The 26,903-nt window shown below is 30.9% G+C and overlaps 1 protein-coding gene across 1 annotated transcript; it reads right to left on the reverse strand.

Annotated features, from left to right (window-relative positions):
• Positions 1-21,247: 21,247 nt before the first annotated feature.
• On the reverse strand, positions 21,248-22,705 carry LOC139848976 (uncharacterized). Its single transcript, XM_071838654.1, has 2 exons — positions 22,631-22,705; positions 21,248-22,318 (listed from the first exon to the last, which is right to left on the reverse strand). The coding sequence occupies exons 1-2, from the start codon at positions 22,703-22,705 to the stop codon at positions 21,248-21,250; spliced, it is 1,146 nt and encodes a 381-aa protein (XP_071694755.1).
• Positions 22,706-26,903: the final 4,198 nt, after the last annotated feature.

Consider the following 26,903-nt stretch of genomic DNA (forward strand, 5'->3'; position numbering starts at 1 on the left):
TTTATCGCACTTTTATTTATCGCAATTTCATTATCAATATTTACTTTACAGTTTAATTTAAGTTAAATTTATTTTTAATATTTTACATTAGGTTTTAACTGCGACTAAAGTTTTAAAATCGACAAACCGGTCATTAAACGGTAAAAATCCCCTTTTATAATAATAATACTACTTATATATATATTTATATACAAATGTAGTTTTTAAAAAATATAGCGTTAAACTTGGCTAGCTCCTGGTGGAACGAACCGGACTTACTAAAAACTACACTACTGTACGATTAGGTACACTGCCTATAAGTGTTGTAGCAAGGTTTAGGTATATCCACTCTATAAATAAATAAATAACTTGTGTAAAATTGTATCGTATTTAATAGTATTTTGTACCCCTTCGCTTTAACATCAGTCATAAATATAAAGTGCGAGTGTCCTCGTCAAATTAACTTTATACCCGAAGTCAAATATTCCAACTAATTGGGAACTTAAACTGTAACAAGGTCTTAATACTTTGTTAATAATTACACCAGGTTATCGACTGCGTGTAACCCAAGGTTTTAATACTTTATTAACAATTACACCAAGTGTCCTTGTATGTAATCCACCCCCATTTTAATGAGTCCATTGACTATTAATCCATTCTCGTGTCCGGTCAAATGAACGATTATTAGTATTTATAAATATCCCACCCATCGTGTCCGATCGAGTGTATGTGGTTATTTATAATTACCTCAAATTGTAAATCTCTATATTAAATTAAAGAACTATCATTCAGGTAAACAAATATAAAGCCCATTAATAGCCCATAGTCCAATTTCCACAAGTGTCGGTCTTTTGTCCAAACCCCAATTATGGTCCAAAGCCCAATAACCCCGTCTTAATATTTAGTCCAATATCACGATTACTTCAGCTTAAATAAACATAATAATAATTTAGCTACGAGACATTAATTTAAAAAGGTTGAACATAACTTACAATGTGTATTAATCGCGTAGTGTTACACGGACAGAATTTCGACTTACAAACTTAAAACATTCGCCACTATAACCTTATTATTATTAAACTTAAATTAAAATTAAAATTAAAATTAAAATTATATATATATATATATATATATATATATATATATATATATATATATATATATATATATATATATTTTGCGTAGATAGAAAGAAAGAAAAAGGGATGAGGAGATCGTCCGAATGCGTTGGCTTTTATAGGCCCATTTTGCACTGTGCAGCTCCGCGAGTACGGTACTTTCCTTCTTCACAGCTCCGCAGTCGCAGAGCTTTGGATTCCAGCTCATTTGTTGATTTAAAACGTGGGCTGCTGATTATTTTATAATATATATATATATATATATATATAATTATATATTATATTATATTCTTGTGCATAGTTAACTTATAATTTCAGGTCCGTTGAGTCACACGTTGATAGTTGGTTCATGTCTCGGTTCTGGATTTTCGAACGCCTTTTCGTATAATTTAATATCTTGTACTTTGCGTTTTGCGGCTTGTACACTTGTAATTTCTAGACGTTTCTCATCAATAATTTGAACCACTTGGATTGTACTTTGTACTTTTTAGCTTTTTGGTCGTTTGCGTCTTCAAATCATCGAATCTGTCTTTTGTCCTCAAGCAATATAGAACTTAAATATAACTTTACTAGAATCACTTCTTTATTCTTCACACTTTGTACATCAGTGATTTTGATACGGCGGTATGAACAATGGTAGTAACGATGTAGTTTACAGTCCCACATGACTATAAAAATTTAGATCCTTTTAGGAAATTGGATCTTTATGAAAACATTTGACCTTTTAAAAATTCAATCTATCTTTTACCCCAGATAAGTTTTCTGGAATAACCCTTCACCGGTGTTCGCAAATTGTTTTTGTGGGTTTTGTGGGTTTCAGATTTGAAAATTTTAGCTTAAAACTTGTGGTTTTGTGTCACCCACTTGCTAACCTTGTATTAGGAAAGCAACACATCCAGTATACTTGCTCCGTATATTACCTTTCGGTAAACTACCGTCCGGTTGTAAAGGAAAGCGTTGAACAAGCAACTGTTAAGGCAATGTCTAATGACATGCTTTTGATTATGGTCCACAACGTGTCGGATGCAATTACTATCCTTTATAGGAGCAATAGTAAAGATCACCCTATAGGTTTTCGATCTGGCATAAGGTCCTGTCTTCGACCATGCTATGCAACCACCGTTCTTACGGTTGACACCCGATTTGGTTCAGGTGACCTAATAAATTTCGGTGAATTCTTAGGATTTTACGTTCAATGGTAATGAACGCATTGAAAATAGGTTTTCAGAAAACAAATCGGTTTTAATTTGATCAAAATATTTTCTCGTTCAAGCTCGAGTTTAGATATCATCGAATTCTATGAGTTTGCAATTCTCAATCTTTAAAATTCAATCTCAAGGATTGAGTAATATCAGGCTTAAATGCTAATTTTTAATCTTTTAAGGAGATTATCCTTTCTGGGGATCTGATTTATTAGTCTTATAAGCTAATTTTCATGGTGCCCCCCATTGTACGAGACAGATCCTCTCACGGTTAGGATAAGTCTGACCACATGGTGACCCTGTTTGATGCTGAGGTCCGTGGATCACTACTACAGAATGGGATATTTAGACGTGTGTAAAAGGCCATGTAGACGTGTTGAATGACACGTCTAAATGGCACAGCTCTAATTGATATTGCCAATTACACCGGTTCCTTACACCGGTCTAATAAACTTATATAGACGTGTCGAATCTCAACAAATAGACGTGTTCAACAGAGGTTAGACGGTAGGTAGTTAGACGTATTCCGTTATCTCAATTAGACGTGGTCCGTTATGTCAGTTAGACGTGTTCCATTACTTCAAATAGACGTGGTCAAAATCCATTTGGAAGTGTTCCGTTTGTGTAATTAGTCGTGTTGTTAGTAAGAACTAGATGTGTTCTTGATGAATTTGAAAACCCAATTAGTCGTGTCCTGTATTAACTTGTGACCGCCATTTTTTTCTCAAAATTTTAAAATATCAGAATATAATATTAAATTTTTAAATAGCCGCTAATATCAACTACCATTCAAAATTTCACGCCAAATACAACAGACTATCAATTAGACGTGTTAGCAAATAGACGTGTTAGCAATTAGACGTGTTTGCAAGTTACCAATTAGACGTGTTAGCTAGGTAAGTTTCTGCTGGCAATTAAAATGTGCTGTAAAAGTGGTTTAACTGAAAAAATTATTACATGATTATAAATAAATGTATAAACATTCTACAGATAGACAAATTAAAATTGTTACACCACACTCAACTATACAATTGACATAATGTATTTGATTTGTACCTATATCTAACAAAATGTAATACAAAATACATCTATCGTCAATATACTTTAAACATATAAAAAATGAAGGTCTTTGCACCAAATATATATATCACGCCCAACTAGCATTCTGCCCATTTTGTAAGCATCCAAGTATGTCATTCTCCTATAAACCTACATAAACATCCAAATATGACATCAATTAATGCAAACTTGATATGCAAAATGATTCTTGATCAGTGCAAATAGTAATACAAACAGTTAATTTAACTTATAATTATACAACCATTATAACATACCTTGTTGAGATCAAAAAAGACTCCACAAATGCCATCTTTCAAAAATATCTTCTAGATCAATGGTAGAAAGGCAACGTTCATCCCACGAAAGCTGTAGATTTCAAATAGATTCCCAATATATACTTTATTATATAATTTATATTAACATATATAATAAAGTATAAGTTTTATTTAAAAATATACAAACATAAATAATTTAGTAATTTTTCACAATATCAACAACTTACTTCGTCAATACGAAATTCTCTCTTTATACCACCACTTGCGATCGAATACATCCAACTGAGGACATAGTAACCGCACTCCCAACTGCCTGGTTGTTGATTGCACTGCATGACAATTGCAAACCGTTTAACATGTAAAACGTATATAATAACATTAACATAAATATATGAACCTCAACATTAACATAAGACTATAGATGTTTGTACAAACCTTGACTACTTCCCATTTCAAAGGACCCCTAGCCCTATTGAAAATTAGATAAAAATACAAATAATTAACAGTTAATGCAGAATACTGTTATTTAAAATATTATTTAAATAAACAATTAATTAAAATAAACAAAGTCGTCTTACTGATTTATACAATCTACGAGTAGATAATTGTTTATCGTCTTCGGTTGTTTCCTATTCAGTGAATCAAGTATAATTCCTTTGTTCTCTTTTAGCGATACAAAAAACAACACCCAGTGGCCTCTAGAAAAACAAAAACAACGTTCATTTAGAAGAAAAAATATATATAAGCATTGTTATATATATTAGTAATGATATAATTTGAAGATTTACATACTTCTGAACATATGGTGCGAAGAAATAATCATAAGTGGATTTGAAGGCGGTCTTCAAGTAGTCTATCACATCATTTTTGCCAGATTCAATCAATTTGCCTTGGATCGAATAAGGGTTAATTAACCCATATGGTTTGGTAAAGGCTATTCTCATAAAGTTGTGTAGACCCCTAACAAATATGAAGTAAAAGGTCAAATGATGTTACCATTCAACTTAAACTATAGTCAGACATGTGCATAAGTAAAATATGATACATATGAAAACATGTTACTGTCAATGTAACCTATATGAATATGAAAACATGTGCAAAAGATAACATAAATGTACTTACATCATGAAGGAAAATTTAATGCTGCAATCCAACCAACCCTTTTTCCAAAATGTCATGATGTCATCAACATCAATCGTAGTTACCAAATTACCTGTTACGCCTGCAAACACACCAGGAGGGGTATTAAGTGTACATCCGGATGTAGGATCTTCTCTAGTCATCCATCTAGTATACACTTCTTGTACAATTGGTCTGTCGGGTATGGCATTCTCCAATATGATCAGCTGGGTAAGCACATCTTGTTTTTTCTTTTTTTGTAAATCTGTTATTGGTTGGTTAGTTGTAACAACCTGAACACCACATCATCAATTTTTTATATATATTAATATAATTTTGTAAGTTGAATTATATATGGTGTGTACTTCGTTGAACATATACCTGCTTACTAATAGGAGCAGCACGTATATCCATCTGCTTATTACTTGGAGCAACATTTTTATCATTTTTTTTTTGTAATTCACCAGTGTTTGATTTTGTTTCACACTCCTGTTAACAAATATAATATTTACATTAAAAAATAGTTACTAATCACACTATTTTTGTAGTTACTATTGTATAGTGATTTATCATTTTAGGAAATTCTAAAAATAAGCAATTATGTAGGTACCTTTTTATTTAACAGACGCATTCTCAAGACAGGCCATGGTATGAAAGCCCCTACAGCTTCTTTCAATGTATTAATCTCAAAATCTTTATCTGGTATTGGAAGAAACACAGATTCATAGCGAGGCAAGACATGTTTTACTGACACCTTCATGTATCCTGGTAACATACGTTGTCCATGTATTAGGGTATGGTCGGTTCCATACAAAATCCCCCTAGCACACGGTACAGGTTCTGTACTTTTGGGATTCAGCAACATGATTTCTGTATGCGTCTATAGTGAACATGAATAAGGAAAAATTACATTTACAGTTAAAAGTATAAAGTTATTTTAACAACCCGTCCTAATCCTCCTGGACGAAGTCATCAACATTTGGTCCCATCGCGATGATCGACTCCAAGTAAGGTCCTTAATATGAGCACATGCACAGTGGAAGACTTAATTCGTACCTGAGAATAACATGCTTTAAAATGTCAACATAAAGTTGGTGAGATATATAGGTTTAATACTAGCAGCGTTATAACTATGGACCACAAGATTTCATATATTTAAACATAATACACTCGCAAATGTATGTAAAAGTAGTTGAGCACTTGGTAACCATACTTAACATTTAAATTATCGCAGCATATTCTTAAATAATCGCTACACCGTACCAAGTGTAGTATACAGAAACGAAGTACTGTGCAACCGTTGAAAACTGGTCGTCCAGCCCGGTTGGGGTTGTCAGGCTCGATAGATCTATCAACAGGATTCGCGTTTACTTTCCTCATGTAAATATTAGCTACCAAGTATAAAGAAATATGCCATGGTACAACTCAACATAGAATTTATTTTTGATCACTTGTGTCCATAACGTAAATCATAAAATGCATGTATTCTCATCCCAAAATATTTATAGTTTAAAAGGGACTATATACTCACCATACTGTATTTTGTAGTAAAAATACATATAACATCATTGAATAAGTGTAGGGTTGGCCTCGGATTCACGAACCTATATCATTCGTATATATATTAATACATATACTTGTAATCGGACAAATAAGTATATTATTAGTAATATAAGTTTTAATGTTAATAACTTATATATTTTATTATATTCACTTTATTCATTTTAATAATTAAAAATTAATATAATTTACTTTTGTTTTATTAAATATATATTGTTATATGAATATCATCTATTAGTGAAATTATGGATGATAATACTATTAGATTTTATAATAATAATATTAATGCAAATTTTTATATAAAATGATAAGTTTAATAATAACAATGATAATGAGAATAAAGATTTTGATAATAATTCATAATACTTAATAATAGTTATTATTATACAATCTTATTACTAATGATAATCTTCATAATAATACTTTTGGTTCATAACAATATTACTTAATAATAACTAAAATGATAATAATGTTTAAAAGTGATAGTAATAATAATAATAATAATAATAATAATGTTAATAATAATAATGATAATGATAAAAATAACATTAATAATATTACTTGTGATACAATAATAATAATAATAATAATAATAATAATAATAATAATAATAATAATAATAATAATAATAATAATAATAATAATGATAATGGAAATGAGAAAGAGTATATACCCTTCACAAATTGTTTTTCTAAAAAGAAAATTCCCCTAGGAGACTCGAACTCTAGACCCCTCGGTTACCCGACCAAACACCCAACCACTCCTCCATTCTAACTTTTCTGTTTTTATTACGTTCTATAATCTTATATCCTCTTCTGTCCGGCTCTCATTACCTCTTCTTCTTCGATTAACAGAGAAATTGAATCAACATTTAATGGTTTTGAATTTAACATGTTTTTGAAACAGAAACGAACGTAATGGAAAGTGAAATCAATCAAAGCTAGAAAAGAAAAAAAAAATATATATATATATATATATATATATATATATATATATATATATATATATATATATATATATATATATATATATATATATATATATATATATATATATATAAATTTATCACAGCTGCTGTCGCAGCTTTGTTTTTAAAAAAAAAAAAATCGATTTTTGATTTTTAAGGCTGTTTTATAGAAAAGTTTATACATGAATTATATTTTTAATCGTTCCTAGAAACTCTAAGATTCATCAACTTATCCTAAAACCTAACAACAAATACGAATTTTGCTATAAACCAAACTGTTGACTTTTAACTTGAAAAGCTTTGACTTCAAAATTCTTGATTGATATAACGAATTAAGACTTGAGATTTTGAAGAAAGCTTGAGTAAAACATTCCTAACAACCTTGTATTTTTACATTTTGGAAATATTACGAAATTGAATTTTTGATAATAAAGTTGCACAATCAGGGGTACGAGCAGGAAGAAGGAAAAAAAAAATCTGTTTGTTCTTCATCTCAATAACTGGTCGACTTTTATAATATTTGAGTATGGACACTCAATCACGAGTGTAACAGGAAAAAGAAGAAAAATGAAAGAAATTGATGGAGACTCTGGACATATATCGTTTTTATATATTTTTTTTAACAATACAATTATATATATAAATGTATAAATAGGTTATTATTCATAAAATACTGTTAATTATAAAATAATAATAATAATTAATATCAATACTGATTTCTTAATATCTATATCTATATATATCGCATATATATATATATATATATATATATATATATATATATATATATATATATATATATATATATATATATATATATATATATATATATATATATATATATATATATATATCTATTTGTATTTATGTATCTCAGTATTTGTACATTTATTTATTTTCTTTATAGATTATAGCTAATCTTAATATTAATTCTAATTCTAATAATATTATTCTTAATATTAAAATAAGACAATTTATAATAATAAATGTTTCTAATGATAACGATAACAATTATCATAAAATGTATAACTATAATATTTTTAATAATAATACTAATAATGCTAATATCAATAATCTCAATAATAATACTTTATCAATCTATTTATAGTAAGTTCTTATCTATAAATTATTAATAACATTGATATTGATATCATTATTGGAAGTGGTAACAATATTATTATATAAACTATATTTATATTTGTATTTATATATATATGTATCGTTACTTATGTAATATATATATATATATTTATTGAATAAGTATCATCTATACATTCAACATATATCGCAAAATATAAATATAGTTTCATTTTTTTTAATATCAACTTTTATCTTGTATGCTATTTTATGTTTTTTGTTCTAAAAATTAAATTGTATTTTATTATTTTCACTACTTGCATTTATGCTTATATATTTATTTGTTTACAATAATTGTTCGTGAATCGTCGGGAATAGATAAAGGTCAGATGATTATCCGAATATAGATTTCAAACTTTCTAGACTCAACATTACAGATTTTGCTTATCGTGTCGGGAACATATAAAGATTAAGGTTTAAATTTGGTCGGAAATTTCCGGGTCATTACAGTACCTACCCGTTAAAGAAATTTCGTCCCCGAAATTTGATAGAGGTCGTCATGGATAACAATAAGAATGTTTTCATGACGAATATGAGGTAATAATGGAGTTTTATCATTATTGAGAGATATAGATAAAATGATTCGATCATGTGAAGCGTACGAGTGAAGCTATCACAAAAGAGTGAAATGAGTAAATAAATATATTCGTTTCAACCGATGAAGTAGTTACTATTGACTTCCGGGATTTAAGGGATTTAAAGAAAATCTTACGTAATAAGATTTGGTTCTTCGGCGATCAGGATATTCTTTGATTTAATGCATCAATCTATTTCGATTTCTCTGTCGGTTATTTCACTATAAATCCACCTCCTTCCCTTCCTTACTTCCATACCTCACATCTTCTATCCTTTCTCCCTCAATTCATACTTTAAAGTATTCATCAATAAGCTCCATCCCGTCCTGATTCTTGATATACTTCTAACTTTCATATCTGTCATTCTTCTTTTTCATCAACCACCAGAAGAATCTATTTACTTCTACTATACTTTTGTGTTTATGGTGTTTCTAGTTCTCCCGTGTCTCTATATTGCTATCTGTATCGATATACACGGTTTGTGATTTCGGGGTTATTATCGGGCTTTATATTCTTCATTATTTCTCGAAGCTTCATGCTTTCGTTTTCTCTTCCCGACTTCGAGTCAAGGGAGTAATGGTCCGTAATTCGTAGGTATGGAATTCGAAATGAACATAGCTATTGCTCTAAGAAAGAAATGGTAATGGTACGATTTTGATTTGTCAGATTACCAGAATATCCTGGAAAAGATAGAACTATCAAGATGATATGTTCCTAATATATTTGGGGATTGGATATAATGTAAGAGCCGTGTAACATGGCACATGATGATGGTACTGTGAATCATCACATTCCATTAGAAACTCAACATGACTTACTGTAATATAATGACGTTGATCAAGTGTCATTATATTATACTAATTCATGCATCAGTTCCCAACACTGCTTCAAAACATTCCTATTTTAAACTCAAAGGTTTCAGAATTTAGAAACTAACACAATTTCTTTTATGTTGTAACGCAGATGTTACGGAGTGATAAATGATTTCAGATAAGGATAGTTGTGAAAAATATCTCCAGAATTATGGAGGATATTTATAATGAAAGGCACGATGATAACTTAGATTTTCTGTCATCGATGGATGATGAAGAAGATTTGTCTGCGAAGGTTTAGAATTAGAAATAAGGTGGTTGCTAACGATTTCAGCAGGCACGGAAACATTTGAATTCTTTGAATATAGAGTTTGGTCCTTGTATTTGTTCTTTGTTTGATTCACGGTTAGCTCAATCCGTTTTTCAGTACCAAATTTCCTATCAAGCGTTCCCAACACTCTATTCTTTTATCATCCCTTTTGGCCATTAAGGCCACTTACTACATGCTGCTTCGTCAGTATTTTCAAAGTTAACGGATCTGGATCATCAAATCGAAGTGTTTTCAGAAGAATTGCGTTTTGAGATGATTAAACGCTGATGGTAGTATAGTGGAATATAAAAGGTTCTCCGGTAATGGTGACGAAATAGCAACGTATATATATCCAGGTTATAATAAGACTAGTCCGACCGAAGATTCGATGTTGACTTGGTGGAGCTGTGACAAAATTGGCTACTTTGAAAAGGAATCGTAAGGTTGTTTTTGCTAATAAATGGTAAAGGATTCAACACAGGTACGTGTTAAATTATGAATTTGGGTTCGAGAGTTTTTCAGGTGCATAAATCTTTTCTTCTGTAGATGAAGTGCGGCTGGTTCATCCTTCCGATCGAAGTGTTTTCAAAAAATCATGAAAAGATTTGAACGTGAATTGTAATCGTCGAGGTACAAATGAGGTTTAAGATGAAATCAAGTGGCAAACTTGAAGAATTGATTAGTTTCATATGTTATAATCAATATTTTAATTCATTTTAATTGTCCAAAGTTAGCAGTCCAAAAGTCCAATTGTCCAATAGTCCAATATATTCATATATATAATATTCGAATTAATTAATACGTATCGTGACCCGTGTACCGGTCTCAGTATTGATCACAACTCAAACTATATATATATTTTGGAATCAACCTCAACCCTTTATAGCCAACTCCAACATTCACATATAGAGTGTCTATGGTTGTTCCGAAATATATATATAGATGGGTCGATATGATAGATCGAAACCTTGTATACGTGTCCCATTATTAGAGTACGTAAAATAAATAAATATATTTCATGACCCGTGTACAACGTATTGTCTCAGAATTAATCCGACGTATTGTGTACATGTGTCCCGATTTAAAATGCGTAAAAGTAAATAACAGAAATTAAATGACAATAAATTAAATTGCGATAAATGTAATACAGAATTAACAGTTAGCTGGGAACAGTTAGCTAGGAACAGTTAGCGTGGAATCTTAACAATATTTCAATTAGTTAATCCGTTTGTTTCTAACAAATTTTATTTGTCCAATGTTTTCTTCATTATACCACTTGTTGGATTCTGATAGATCAAAATCCAAATATGAAATTTGAATGGAAAAGGTTATTCTGTGGTGAACGGATACGTATATCGGTGATTGTAAGTAGGTTTGTAAATGACCGTTGAATCAGATTAGAAGGATGTACATTGTAACTTATTAATGTGAAATCTAAATATTCCTCGGGTACTACCTACCCGTTAAAATATTTTCATCATTAATAGTTTGTACGAAAGAATTTTTTTTTTAATTACAATCTTTATGAAAATATACTTGCATGTATATTTTCTTCGGATGTAATCATGGATCTAATGAGTCAATAAGATATTAAACTCATTTGATTTATCGCTAATACTAGATTACATAATTCTCTAAAACTTTAGAAATTACATAATCGTCATGTCGAACGAAGATAAATGAGGTAGAACGATATGTAAAGCGAAGATAATCGATGTAGAACGATATATAGTACGAAGATCATACTCAAAGTACAGATGGTAATATTGAGGCGTGTGATGTTGATATCCGAGGTACAGATTGTGATGTTGAGGTTTACGGCGCGTTTGTGGTTTGGGGGTGATAAGAGTACTGTCGGCGTTGTTGATGGTAGTCCTGATTATGCTGCCGGTGCTGCTGCTGGTGTTTGTAACCTTCGCACCATATTCTCTAAAGCCACTACCCGAGCGCGAAGCTTGTTGACTTCTTCTAGTATACCGGGATGATTGGCGGTTGGAGCGAGCGGATGAATAAGATTCGAAATATGGGATAGTATATAATCGTGACGAGATACTCTAGAAATGAGAGAGAAAATGGTTTCTCGAACAGGTTCGCCGGTAAGTGCATCAGGTTCATCGGCAAGTGAGTAATTTGATGGATGGAAGGGATCTTCGATGTGAAAAGATTTTCGGATATCGGTTGATATTCTAGCTATATAGAATATCTATATATAATACTAAGGATTTCGTAGACTACAGAGGAATTTACGGCATATGTCAGGCAAGTCTATAGATGTGCTAAGATATGAATTATCAGATACGCTAAGATATGAATTATGTCTATACACTATTCAAGCAATCCAGGCAGTAAGATATGTCTAGATTAAGTATGATAAACAAGTGATTCCCTAAAAATGATAAGCAGGAAATTTTCGACACGGAATGATAAGCAAAACTTTTGACATGCAGACACGGTCGAAGTTCAGACTCACTAAAGCATCTAATCAACTATCAGTTAGACACACTAATGCAAGACCTGGTTCGCTAAGACCACCGCTCTGATACCAACTTTAACAACCCGTCCTAATCCTCCTGGACGAAGTCATCAACATTTGGTCCCATCGCGATGATCGACTCCAAGTAAGGTCCTTAATATGAGCACATGCACAGCGGAAGACTTAATTCGTACCTGAGAATAACATGCTTTAAAACGTCAACATAAAGTTGGTGAGATATATAGGTTTGATACTAGCAGCGTTATAACTATGGACCACAAGATTTCATATATTTAAACATAATACACTCGCAAATGTATGTAAAAGTAGTTGAGCACTTGGTAACCATACTTAACATTTAAATTATCGCAGCATATTCTTAAATAATCGCTACACCGTACCAAGTGTAGTATACAGAAACGAAGTACTGTGCAACCGTTGAAAACTGGTCGTCCAGCCCGGTTGGGGTTGTCAGGCCCGATAGATCTATCAACAGGATTCGCGTTTACTTTCCTCATGTAAATATTAGCTACCAAGTATAAAGAAATATGCCATGGTACAACTCAACATAGAATTTATTTTTGATCACTTGTGTCCATAACGTAAATCATAAAATGCATGTATTCTCATCCCAAAATATTTATAGTTTAAAAGGGACTATATACTCACCATACTGTATTTTGTAGTAAAAATACATATAACATCATTGAATAAGTGTAGGGTTGGCCTCGGATTCACGAACCTATATCATTCGTATATATATTAATACATATACTTGTAATCGGACAAATAAGTATATTATTAGTAATATAAGTTTTAATGTTAATAACTTATATATTTTATTATATTCACTTTATTCATTTTAATAATTAAAAATTAATATAATTTACTTTTGTTTTATTAAATATATATTGTTATATGAATATCATCTATTAGTGAAATTATGGATGATAATACTATTAGATTTTATAATAATAATATTAATGCAAATTTTTATATAAAATGATAAGTTTAATAATAACAATGATAATGAAAATAAAGATTTTGATAATAATTCATAATACTTAATAATAGTTATTATTATACAATCTTATTACTAATGATAATCTTCATAATAATACTTTTGGTTCATAACAATATTACTTAATAATAACTAAAATGATAATAATGTTTAAAAGTGATAGTAATAATAATAATAATAATGTTAATAATAATAATGATAAAAATAACATTAATAATATTACTTATGATACAATAATAATAATAATAATAATAATAATAATAATAATAATAATAATAATAATAATAATAATAATAATAATAATAATAATAATAATAATAATAATAATAATAATGATAATGGAAATGAGAAAGAGTATATACCCTTCAAAAATTGTTTTTCTAAAAAGAAAAGTCCCCTAGGAGACTCGAACTCGAGACCCCTCGGTTACCCGACCAAACACCCAACCACTCCTCCATTCTAACTTTTCTGTTTTTATTACGTTCTATAATCTTATATCCTCTTCTGTCCGGCTCTCATTACCTCTTCTTCTTCGATTAACAGAGAAATTGAATCAACATTTAATGGTTTTGAATTTAACATGTTTTTGAAACAGAAACGAACGTAATGGAAAGTGAAATCAATCAAAGCTAGAAAAGAAAAAAAAATATATATATATAAAAATTTATCACAGCTGCTGTCGCAGCTTTGTTTTTAAAAAAAAAAAATCGATTTTTGATTTTTAAGGCTGTTTTGTAGAAAAGTTTATACATGAATTATATTTTTAATCGTTCCTAGAAACTCTAAGATTCATCAACTTATCCTAAAACCTAACAACAAATACGAATTTTGCTATAAACCAAACTGTTGACTTTTAACTTGAAAAGCTTTGACTTCAAAATTCTTGATTGATATAACGAATTAAGACTTGAGATTTTGAAGAAAGCTTGAGTAAAACATTCCTAACAACCTTGTATTTTTACATTTTGGAAATATTACGAAATTGAATTTTTGATAATAAAGTTGCACAATCAGGGGTACGAGCAGGAAGAAGAAAAAAAAATCTGTTTGTTCTTCATCTCAATAACTGGTCGACTTTTATAATATTTGAGTATGGACACTCAATCACGAGTGTAACAGGAAAAAGAAGAAAAATGAAAGAAATTGATGGAGACTCTGGACATATATCGTTTTTATATATTTTTTTTAACAATACAATTATATATATAAATGTATAAATAGGTTATTATTCATAAAATACTGTTAATTATAAAATAATAATAATAATTAATATCAATACTGATTTCTTAATATCTATATCTATATATATATATATATATATATATATATATATATATATATATATATATATATATATATATATATATATTTGTATTTATGTATCTCAGTATTTGTACATTTATTTATTTTCTTTATAGATTATAGCTAATCTTAATATTAATTCTAATTCTAATAATATTATTCTTAATATTAAAATAAGACAATTTATAATAATAAATGTTTCTAATGATAACGATAACAATTATCTTAAAATGTATAACTATAATATTGTTAATAATAATACTAATAATGCTAATATCAATAATCTCAATAATAATACTTTATCAATCTATTTATAGTAAGTTCTTATCTATAAATTATTAATAACATTGATATTGATATCATTATTGGAAGTGGTAAAAATATTATTATATAAACTATATTTATATTTGTATTTATATATATATGTATCGTTACTTATGTAATATATATATATATATATTTATTGAATAAGTATCATCTATACATTCAACATATATCGCAAAATATAAATATAGTTTCATTTTTTTTAATATCAACTTTTATCTTGTATGCTATTTTATGTTTTTAGTTCTAATAATTAAATTGTATTTTATTATTTTCACTACTTGCATTTATGCTTATATATTTATTTGTTTACAACAATTGTTCGTGAATCGTCGGGAATAGATAAAGGTCAGATGATTATCCGAATATAGATTTCAAACTTTCTAGACTCAACATTACAGATTTTGCTTATCGTGTCGGGAACATATAAAGATTAAGGTTTAAATTTGGTCGGAAATTTCCGGGTCATTACAGTTATGTATCACATAGAAGAATAATGAGTAAAAAGTTTTTACAATAATTGAGAGTAAAAACAATAACCTTTATTTGTTGCAATTCAATCACTGATTGTGGTGTCAACCCTAGTATTTTCCCATTACTTTCTTGCACAGTACGATCGAAGGGAGCCATTTTCATAACAGGCCATTGAACATGTAGTCCTACGACATCCTTTAAGATCTCCTTCTTCGAATCTTTTGAAACGCCTTTTAGCGATATTGGAATTCTCGTGGACATGTAACCCTTAATAATTTTTGTTATTTTAACCTTCATGTAAAAAGGTAACACTTTTTTCCCATCTACTTCTGTATCTTCGTTGGTTGGGTATATCGTACCCAACGCACATACAATATGGTTTATACGATCCGGGTCAAATAAGTAGACTACAACCGGCTCCTAAAAACTACAGCAAAACAAGAAATGTATTTATTAGTTTATAATCTAATTTTAAGTGAATGAAAAACTGCCAATTACCTGTGTGGTTTGCAAATTTAACAGTGATTTGTATTTTGCCCGATCCCTCGATTCACGAGACCCTTGATTTTGCATGGCTAGTCCCTTCACGTTATGTTGTTTCGTCACCCTTTGTTGTTCAACCACTCTTCGCTGTTCAACCTGTCTCCTCTGTTCCTCCTCTATACGCCTTTCCTCCTCCCTACACTTTTGTACCTCTATCCGCCTGTCCTCCTCTCTACGCCTTTCCTCCGCCCTCGTTTTTTCCTCCTCTATCCGCCTTTCATCCTCTCTACGCATTTCTTCAACTCTCATTTGTTCTTCCAGATCTTGATTGTTATCAACTACCTCATCATGCAACATCACTTGTTCGCTACTACTTGTGCGTCCATTAGTGGCATCTGTATCTCTGAGTCAGCATGTGAACCGGAATTTTCTTTTGTTTTACGCTCTTCTATACGCTCGTCTACTATTGCCTTTATATTTTCCACTGTAAATACTTGTTCTACCTTTTGTCTTTTTCGTTGTAGGCCCGTGCTATGGCCTAACATGCTACTAAGACCCCTAGTTCTACCTCCATGTTCTTTCCCTACATCTTCTAACAACGCATCCCCACCCGCTTTATCTGTCCTAACCTGAAACAAATAAACAAAAAAAGTTTACGTCATACAAGTATTTTAAATACTTAATTATAAGAATATAAATTAATACAAATTAAATTCTAATACAATTTTATCTATACGCAACGACATACTTCCACTTTGAGTTTAACCATGATTTTTGGATATAGTTTCATGTTCATAAGAAAAATCATTTTCCCAGAAGAACAACTTTTAAATCAAAGTTTATCATAGTTTTTAATTATCAAACCCAAAACAGCCCGCGATGTTACTACGACGGCGTATGTTCGGTTTTACGGTGTTTTTCGTGTTTTCAGGTTTTAAATCATTAAGTTAGCATATCATATAGATATAGAACATGTGTTTAGTTGATTTTAAAAGTCAAGTTAGAAGGATTAACTATTGTTTGCGAATAAGTTTAGAATTAACTAAACTATGTTCTAGTGATTTCAAGTTTAAACCTTCGAATAAGATATCTTTCTAATACAAGGTAATACTCATATTCAAATGTTGATTCAATTTCTATAACTATAACAGTCTTATTTCGAGTGAAAATCTTACTTGAACTTGTTTTCGTGTCATGATTCTACTTCAAGAACTTTCCAGCCATCCAAGATCCTTTGAAGCTAGATCCATTTGTCTCTTTTCCAGTGAGATTTCGTCTTCACTTCTTTATCTGGCCTCATCCTGCCCAAAACATAATTCCTCACAGCGGGATTACTGATATCATGGTATATCATACGCTTGTTAGGATCATTTTTTTCCAGCTCCCACTTTTTTTCATGGTCACGATATCCAGACCGACCAACACGGGCATAATCATCTTTATTTTGTTTCAACGCATTTTTCCTCCTTTTTTCTCGAAGTTCCTTAACATGTTACATATGATTACAGAACATATCAGTTAAAATAGCACAATCTAAATACAAAACCATTAGACGTTCAATGAATAAAACTAACCCTTTTTGCTGGTGTGTTTTCTCGTTCACAAAACGTTCTACATTTATCCGGGGTAATGAAAAAATAATCTTCAACTTCTTCATAAGGAAGCAGATTTTCATCCATATACTTGCGTAACTTGTACCTAAATCTCTTAAACGCCCCATTGCAATGATGAAGTGTTTTTATCTTTGCAAAATCATCTCGGATGAAATGTGTTTCCTGTTGAATTAAACTTAGTTGATACAGAAATAAATAACGAATACATACGCTAAAATTACTAATTGGTTACCTTGATTTCTAACCACAATGCATCTTTCTCCTTTTTAGGTATTAGTTGCCAATCATTACCAGATAATCAATCCTTCGCCTAGTTATAACACCTATATTAGTGGAAACAATCTTTTGATTTTCTCCAATGGCTTCCCCAAAATTGTTAAACTCTATCTCAATCGGAACCACTGGTGTTTTTAGTTTGTTAACACCTCTCTTTGTCTTGTTATTCCTTTGTGGTTGTTGGGCACCAACACCCATATCAATTGTAATGTTATTGTTTTGATTCTATACACCATACACATTAGTAAATACAAATGTAACATTACTAACATTTTCAATTCTGTACAGACACAAAACTCATAATTCATAATTCTGTACAAAACCATAATTCTGTACAGACACAATATTCATAAATCATCATTTCATACAGACACAGTATTCATAATTCATAATTCATAATATAATCACAATACTATAAGCAATTAATACACGTACCATGATAAATGATTGAAGCAGATATTGTCGATTTTATGCAGTTGGTTCAAATTGAAGTAGGAAATAGGTTAATGAAGAATTCCAATGGTTTAATTAAGAATTCAAATATGTTGAAGCATCCAAGTATTGTAGTAAATGATTTAGGGGTTTTCGATCGAAGCTTGGGGTATTAGGGTTGAAGTCGTGTTGTTCTATGGCGGTTACGAGAAGAAAGTTGATCTGAACCGGTTTTTGTGTAATCGTGTATTAGATTTGGATTATTTGAATAGATTATAATAATTTGGCGGTCGATGATGAATTATTTAGCGGGCAACAATTACCAATCTTAATTTCAATGTTAATTGGTTTAATTACATGATTAAGAAAAAAATACTAATATTATTAAAAATAATAATAATAATAATAGATTTCAGTAAAATAATAATAAAAGCTTACTCTATAAAAATAATATCAATAAGTATTAAATATTAACGCAATAAACATTGTGTGTATAAAAAATTTAAAAAATCTAAATTCAATAATTAAAAAATACCTACAACTTCATAATAAAAATATCAATAATAAAATTTTATGTATCTTGGACCTCGTCTCCCTCACAGTGGTCTTCTCTGAAATAAATTGTATCATTTTCATTAACTTCATTCATAGGTGCAACACCGACTGAAAAGGGAGGTAACTCATCAAATTGGTCGTATTCTTCCTCATCGACAACATCTTCAACACCAACAATCCGTCGTTTTCCGAATTGTACCACGTGCCACCTGCTTTCCTTCGGGTCTTCAATATAAAATACTTGGGTAACTAGTGTTGCTAAAACAAATGGTTCTGTCGGATAACCATTAGTGGATAGATTTACTGTCGTAAAACCATCTTCATCAATTTTAACTCCTTTTTGATTATCAGCCCACTTACACCTAAACAAGGGTACAAAGACCGAACAGCCGTATTCTAATTCCCATATTTCTTCAATGACACCGTAATATGAGTTTTTAGCGATCCTTAATCTTTCTTCATGATTGACAATGGTTACTTCAGTCTGAGAGGCTATGACCGTCACTCCGCTATTTTGTATCCTACCCTCATCATCTTGTGTTTTGGTGTGAAATGTATACCCATTAATCTCATAGCCTTGATATCTTATCACTTGTCTGGGACCAAATGCTAAAACCTGTACTGTTTTATCAACATCTGGAAGTGTGCTCCTAACTTTATCTTTCAACCATACTGAAAATTTGTCTTTGTGTTCTTTAGCCAACCATTTTGCATTCCATTGACGGTTCTCCCGTTTCAAGCACGACTCGTGCTCCTGTATGTATGGATCAATAGCTGTAGTGTGTTGTAACACAGTAAAATGTGCGTCATGTATATCGCCAACATTTTTTGGATACCCCAAATCGCGCCCAATTGTCCCTTGGCCAGATAGTCTACCTTCATGTCGACTTAATGGAATCCCGACACTTTTGATCCCATCCATATAGTCTGTGCAGAAGTCGATGACCTCTTCGAAAGCATATCCTTCGACGATACTATCTTCTGGTCGATTGTGGTTCCTTACATACCCTTTTAAGATACTCATATATCTTTCGAATGGATACATGTAGCGTAAGAAAACTGGACCGGATTCCCTGATTTCTTCGACAATGTGAGAAACCAAGTGAACCATGACATCAAAGAAAGAAGGTGTAAAATACATCTCAAGTTCACAAAAAGTGAGTATAATATCTCTTTGATATTCATTCAAAACCTCAGGATCAATCACCTTCGAATGAATCATGTTGAAAAATAAGCATAGTTTTGTTATTGTGTGTCGTATGCGGTCAGGTAAAATTCCACGAATTGCAATAGGAATCATCTGAGTTATTAGTACATGGCAGTCATGTGACTTCATACCGAATAACTTCAAATCTTTCATTGAAACCAATTTCCTAATGTTAGACGAATAACCTGATGGAACCTTAACACCATATAAACATTCACAAAATTTAGTTTTCTCGTCCTTTGACATGGTGTAACAAGCTGGGGGAAGAAACTTGGTGATCCTTCCTGGTATTGGTTTAGGTGTTAACTCAGGTCTGATATTCATTAGTTCCATGTCCTTTCGAACCTTAATTCCGTCTTTTGTTTTTCCAGGAATGTTCAACAGTAACCCCACCAAACTTTCACAAATATTTTTCTCGATATGCATAACATCTAGACAATGTCGGACACGCAAATGCTTCCAATACGGTAATTCCCAAAATATGGATTTTTTTTCCACATCCCTTTCGGCGGACCATTACCGGTTTTTCCCAACACAACTTTTAGCTTCTTAACCATTTTGAAAATAGTTTTTCCATCCGATCGTGGCGGTAGAATGCTTTTCTCTACAGTACCATCAAATAAGTCTTTTTTGGAGCGATATGGGTGATTCACAGCGAGATCTCTTCTATGTCCCATAAATGCTGGTTTCCTACAATTTTTCAACCATATCGAGTGAGTATTTTTCTCACAAACAGGACATGCCTTTTTCCCTTTCGTAGTATATCCAGACAAATTACCATACGCTGGAAAATCGTTAATGTTGCAAAAAAGCATTGCCCGTAGATGCAAGTACTCTTTCTTGTATGAATCATAGACTTGTACACCGGTATGCCATAGTAACTTTAAGTCATCAATCAACGGTGCCAAATAAACATCAATGTCGTTTCCAGGTTGTTTTGGGCCTTGAATTAAAAGGGATAGCATTATGTGTTTTCATTTCATACATAGCCAAGATGGAAGGTTGTAAATGCATAACAAAACAGGCCACGTGCTATGACCGCTACTCAAATCTCCGAAAGGATTCATTCCATCTGAACTAAGTCCCAACCTAATATTTCGTATCTCATTCCCAAAGTCTCCAAATTCGTTATCAATAGTTTTCCATTGAACTGAATCGGCCACATGTCTTATTTTTTCATCCTTTTTACGCTCTTCCACATGCCAACGTAATAATTTTGAAGTTTTGGCATTCGCAAATAACCTCTTCAATCTTGGTATGATAGGGAAATACCACAATACTTTTGCAGGAGGTCCATTTTCGTCACTGTCTTCGTCAATTGGTTTTCCACATTTATACCTAGATGTACTACATACCTTACACTCATGAAGGTTTTCATTTTCATTCCTGTATAGCATACAATCATTTGGACCTGCATGTATTCTTTGTATTTCCAATCCCATCGGGCACATCAATTTCTTGGCATAGTATGTTGAAACCGGCAACTCATTATCTTCGGGGAGCATTTTATGCAATAACTCTAACAAGCTTGTGAAACTTGTGTCACTCCAACCATTGTTTGCTTTTAGATTTAACAGTTTTACCACGGCAGAAAGTTTTGAAAATTTCGTACAACCGTTGTATAATGGTTTTTCAGAGTCAACTTTAAGTTGTTCAAATTTCTCATGATACTTTTCGTCAACATTATCCTCAATATCCTCAAACATGGCCTCAAAATTATCGTTATCACTAATGTATGAATCTTCTTTATTTAATTGATTGGAATCTGAAGAGCCTGGGTTATGATCGGTTAATGATTCACCGTGATAAGACAAACACGTGTACCCTCTCATAAATCCGTTTATTATAAGATGATTTCTGATATCAGTAGAATCCTTGAAGGACTTCCCATTCATACATTTTTTACAAGGACAAATGATTACATTGCTTCCTTTATTTAATTGATCAGTCTCCGCAATGGTTATAAATTCATCAAGCCGTTTTAGATAGTTGGTGCTAGTCCGTCCTATGTCGTACATCCATTTAGTCCGATCAATCCGATCCATCTGTATAAAAATCAGAAAATTAAAGGATTAATACAAATTAATCAACAACTATGATGTATTTAATTATTATTATAATTTATAAGTATAATATATATATATATATATATATATATATATATATATATATATATATATATATATATATATAATAACATAAGTAAATATAATATCATAATTTATAAGTATTTAATTATTATCATCTGTATTTAATTAATAACATAATTCATCTGTATCACTATCGACATTACTCATCGACATTCTGTACTTGAACCCCAATTCCCAACTTCCAAATCCCAGTTACTCGTCGATCACCATCGGCATTCTTTGAACCCTAATAGATATAACAAGACCCCGTAATTGTTCAATTTGCAACAGAACCCAATCCATTCAATTTGTATAACCTAATTTCTAAATCGTACAAGAAGTAAGATGTCTGGTGAGTTCCCCAATCGAATTGTTTGATTTACTTTTTATATGTATGTTCGATTCTAATTCAATTTTGATTTCAATCTTCAGTATTTTAATTACGTTATCTTCGATTTTAATTTGCAGGAATTCGTTACACTAAAAGAATAGCAAATAAGTTGTACAAACGAACTGCTAATATGAATTATGTAAGTACATTACTTTAATTTTGAATGATGTTCTTGTTCATGTTACTTCTTGTTGTGTTTGTTTTATGAATTCTTTAAGTATACTAGTTATTGAAATAAAAATGATATATAAGTAGAATTAATAAAAGCTTTATGTCCAGCATGTTGTTCTTGTTATGTTACTAGAATTAATAAAACTAGTTTACTTACTGTTGTTCATGTTATGAATTTTTGTTGGGTTCAATTTTTAACTGTTGTTCAAACTTTGATTTTTCATCGGTCAAGAAAACAAATGTAGTAGGGTTCAAGTGTTCAACCATTATGGACATTATGTTTTATGAATTATGTATAGCTACTATACAGATAAACTAGTTATGTATAGAAAATGATCTGAAAAGTGACAAGTGACAAGCAAAACACATATCAAACTAAAGCACAAACATGATAACTTTAAGATTTAATTATTGTGTTGTTGACTAATGTATTTTTTATGTGCACAGGACCGACATGATAACAGTGATACGGATATGAACGAGGAATTTCAGGAAAATTATGTTTCGTCGAAAAGAGGCGTCAACAAGCAACTGAAAAAACATATCCAGTGAGGTTGAATTCAACAGCCTCGGCGAAGCTATAGGAAAAAATCAAAAAGCTTTTTCCAGTAACATAGGTGTTTTGACAAGGCGTAGGATTAATTTTCTTGTCGATACTTGGAAAAAGGTACATCTCGACAACAAAGATGCCTTATGGTTGAAAATCAAGGTATAAATTACTAAGATCTAAGAAATTTGGGTTTAAGTAATTCTGTCTTTATATATGTAACAACATTGACCACTTATTTTAAATGTCTACAGAAACAACATGCTATAAAAGACGATTTTGCTAACAAACAGACACTTAAACACTGCAACAGTGTGTTTACGAGATTCAGGAGGAAGCTACGAAATTATATGGATGAAGGGAAGCTTTCTTATAAGGAAGATAAAGAGTACGGATTCATAAGTCCAGAAAAATGGACTAAGTTTTGTGAACTTGAAGACACACCAACAAAATGGGTTAGTGTTACTCATTTATTTTTTAACTCTATGTAGTTAATAATGTATTTTGTAACTAATGTGCTCTAAAATCCAATGTAAAATGTAAAGGAACTACGAGAACAAGGACTCATAAACGCACTGCAAAAACAGAAAGAAAGCATTGCCCATGTTAGTCATTGCGGGTATCGAGGCCAACAAGAAAAATGGGAGCAGGAACAAAATGATCCATAAAAGCATACTGTGTACCACGATATCACTGATACTGCTACAAGGAACTATGTGTTGGGTAGGACGAAGATCGATACAGGAGGAAAGAGGAAATTATGTGCCGATACGTCGCTGATAGATAAGATCGTAACATAATTTTTTTATTTTTATTATTATCCTTATTAATTCCTAATTGTACTATAACCGATTACTTTATTGCTTGTTTACAATCCTATATGAATCATTCTTCAATTTTATCGATATAAATCATCCCGTTTTCATATTATTTTTTTTTCAAAATTTCATTTTTTTAATTTTCAATTATTCTTTTTTCTTTTTTAATTGTTTTTATAAATATGGGTGATTGGAAGCTTTGACCATTGTCATCCCTACGTACGTTTGTTGTTTTAATCCATGTAAAAACTGATAAAGAGGGCGGGGATCCCTTGTTACTACATGTTGGCAAAGAACATGGTGGTAGGACAAGGGGTCTTAATAGCACAATTGGGTTTAGCAAAAGCGGTAAAAAGCGGAAAGTGGGGAGCGGTAAAAAGCGGAAAGTGGGGAGCGGTAAAAAGCATAACGTGGTTTTAGCCTTGAAAAATACAAAGATAATTGATATAATTGATCAAATTTTTTGCAGGTGCTTAATGGTTAATCTATTCTTTAATTTTTTAACAACGTTTGGTGGTCGAATAACATCATTATAGTATTCTCTATTATTTGTTTTTATTCCTATCAATGTAATATTGTATGATCAGAATCGGGTTGTTGATGACAATGAGAAGATGTTTGACAATGAGAATCTTCATAAAGATCCAGCGACCGATGTCGTTATTTTTGACAATGAGAAGCATGATGAAGATCCAGTAATCGAAGAAGATATTGTCAACCATGAGAATTTTGATGACTATCCCGTGATTGAAGAAGCCTCAGATACAGAGACCGAAGAAGAAGAACAAGAACAATCAACTGACGAAGATGGTGACGATGGAGAATCAGCAACATGAGAAGAACCGGAGAGCGAAGAAGAAAGCGATCCAGTGATTAAAGAAAAAGATGCAATGTTGAAGAATCCAAGAATTGAAGAAAAAATTCCGGTACAACCAATAAGAAGAAGGAAATCGGAACGAATCCTAAAGATCAAGCTATCAAAAAATGTTTTCGTCAAAGATGAAAAAGGTATGACTGAAATTAATCCAATTGTTATGGACTAAATATCCTTGATCGATACTTGAACATGTTTTAATAGGTTCGTGTACACAGTATATATGTAGTTTTATGTTTCTGTGGGCTATTCTGCAACAATTTATGTTCTGTGCAATGGCTGGCATATACAGATGTATTATATTGGTGTGTATGTTTTGTTTGTTTAGTTCCTGCACACTTGTATGCTCTGTATGTGTTAACAGTTTTGTTGTGTTGTAGAGTCGGATATAGAATCAATCATATCAATTGTGTCATTTTATATTGTTATTAGCTGATTGTTATAGCAAAACAATTGAATACAATTTATTGATTGCAATTGTATTCATACAATTGTTTACAATTGTATTCGTACAGGGACTAGCACAAAAATATCCAAAACTTCAGTTCCAGATCACTGATTCAATTACTATATTACCAATTACAACTATATTTTCTAGTATGATTACAAACAACAACCATATGTATTAAATTCAACACAACAACAAAACATAAAAAGAAAGAAAGTGTTACCTCTGATTGAATACGAAAACTACAGCTGAAGATGATGATCAACGAATGGATTAAACTTAAAAGCTATGAATGAATGAATGAATGAATAGATAACTCTTGTACGTTCGCATTATTTTTTTATAAGATTTTATGGGTGATTATATAAGTTATTAGTTATAGATAATTATAGTATAGTTAATTTTGTATTTTAATTATAAGTATAGTTTTCCTAATTAAAATCAAATTCAAACTCGATCGTAACAAACTTCCTATTTTTAGCTCTTAGTATATTAATTGGACGTGTTACATAATTTGTTATTTAGACGTGTTCATAGTTGGTGTTACGTCCAAGCCCAGTTAAGGATCCATTAAAAGTTTTAAACCGACCCAAGCCCAATTAAGGATCCATTTTAAGTTGCAAACCGACCCATTAGATGATATCGGTAACCGAGCTTCATATTTTATTTAAATATATACAGAAGATCAAAAGATCTTCTTCACTTGCTTCCATCCTTCGACATCGAAACTGCTTAACCTACATTCGTTCATGCATCTCTAAGTTGATCAGGTTATTCTTTTTTCTCGATCATCATTTATAATACTTATATACAGTTATCGGTCTATTAAAAATTGTTAAAGAAGTATTTTAATATGTTAAACTTTAGCTTCGACTTTGCTTAGGGTTTATACTCAAGCAACCATTTTTTCTTTTTACTTTAAAATTGCATAATCTATCACCAATTTAATGAATCTTTCTTTATTTGTTTGCTTTTTCATCGATTTGGTTATTTGGTTCACATATTACGTAGAACCCTTAAAAATGCTTCCTTAAAAATGCTTCATTGTCGAAACAGTCATGTGTATTTGTAAAATGATTCATTGTTGCAAGATTTTAACAATCTTGTTGCTTATGGTTTTTTTAACAAATTTTTTTATTATGAATGACAGAGTTAACAAATCCTTTTGAAATTTAATTATTATTTAAAGTATATAAATTTAAATTTTCTTATAGAACTTAAGACATCTTTTTGTTTTTTTATTTACAACATC

This window comes from Rutidosis leptorrhynchoides, chromosome 5 (genome assembly GCF_046630445.1).
Source record: "Rutidosis leptorrhynchoides isolate AG116_Rl617_1_P2 chromosome 5, CSIRO_AGI_Rlap_v1, whole genome shotgun sequence".
NCBI classification, from domain to species: Eukaryota; Viridiplantae; Streptophyta; class Magnoliopsida; order Asterales; family Asteraceae; genus Rutidosis; species Rutidosis leptorrhynchoides.

Excerpts from the sequence above, each read along its gene's own strand:
- LOC139848976 (XM_071838654.1), bottom strand. The coding sequence starts at position 22,705 with ATGGATTGGGTTCTGTTGCAAATTGAACAATTACGGGGTCTTGTTATA. Across the intron at positions 22,319-22,630 it reads GGGTTCAAAGAATGCCGATG|ATGGATCGGATTGATCGGAC; the intron begins GTGATCGACGAG and ends ATTTTTATACAG.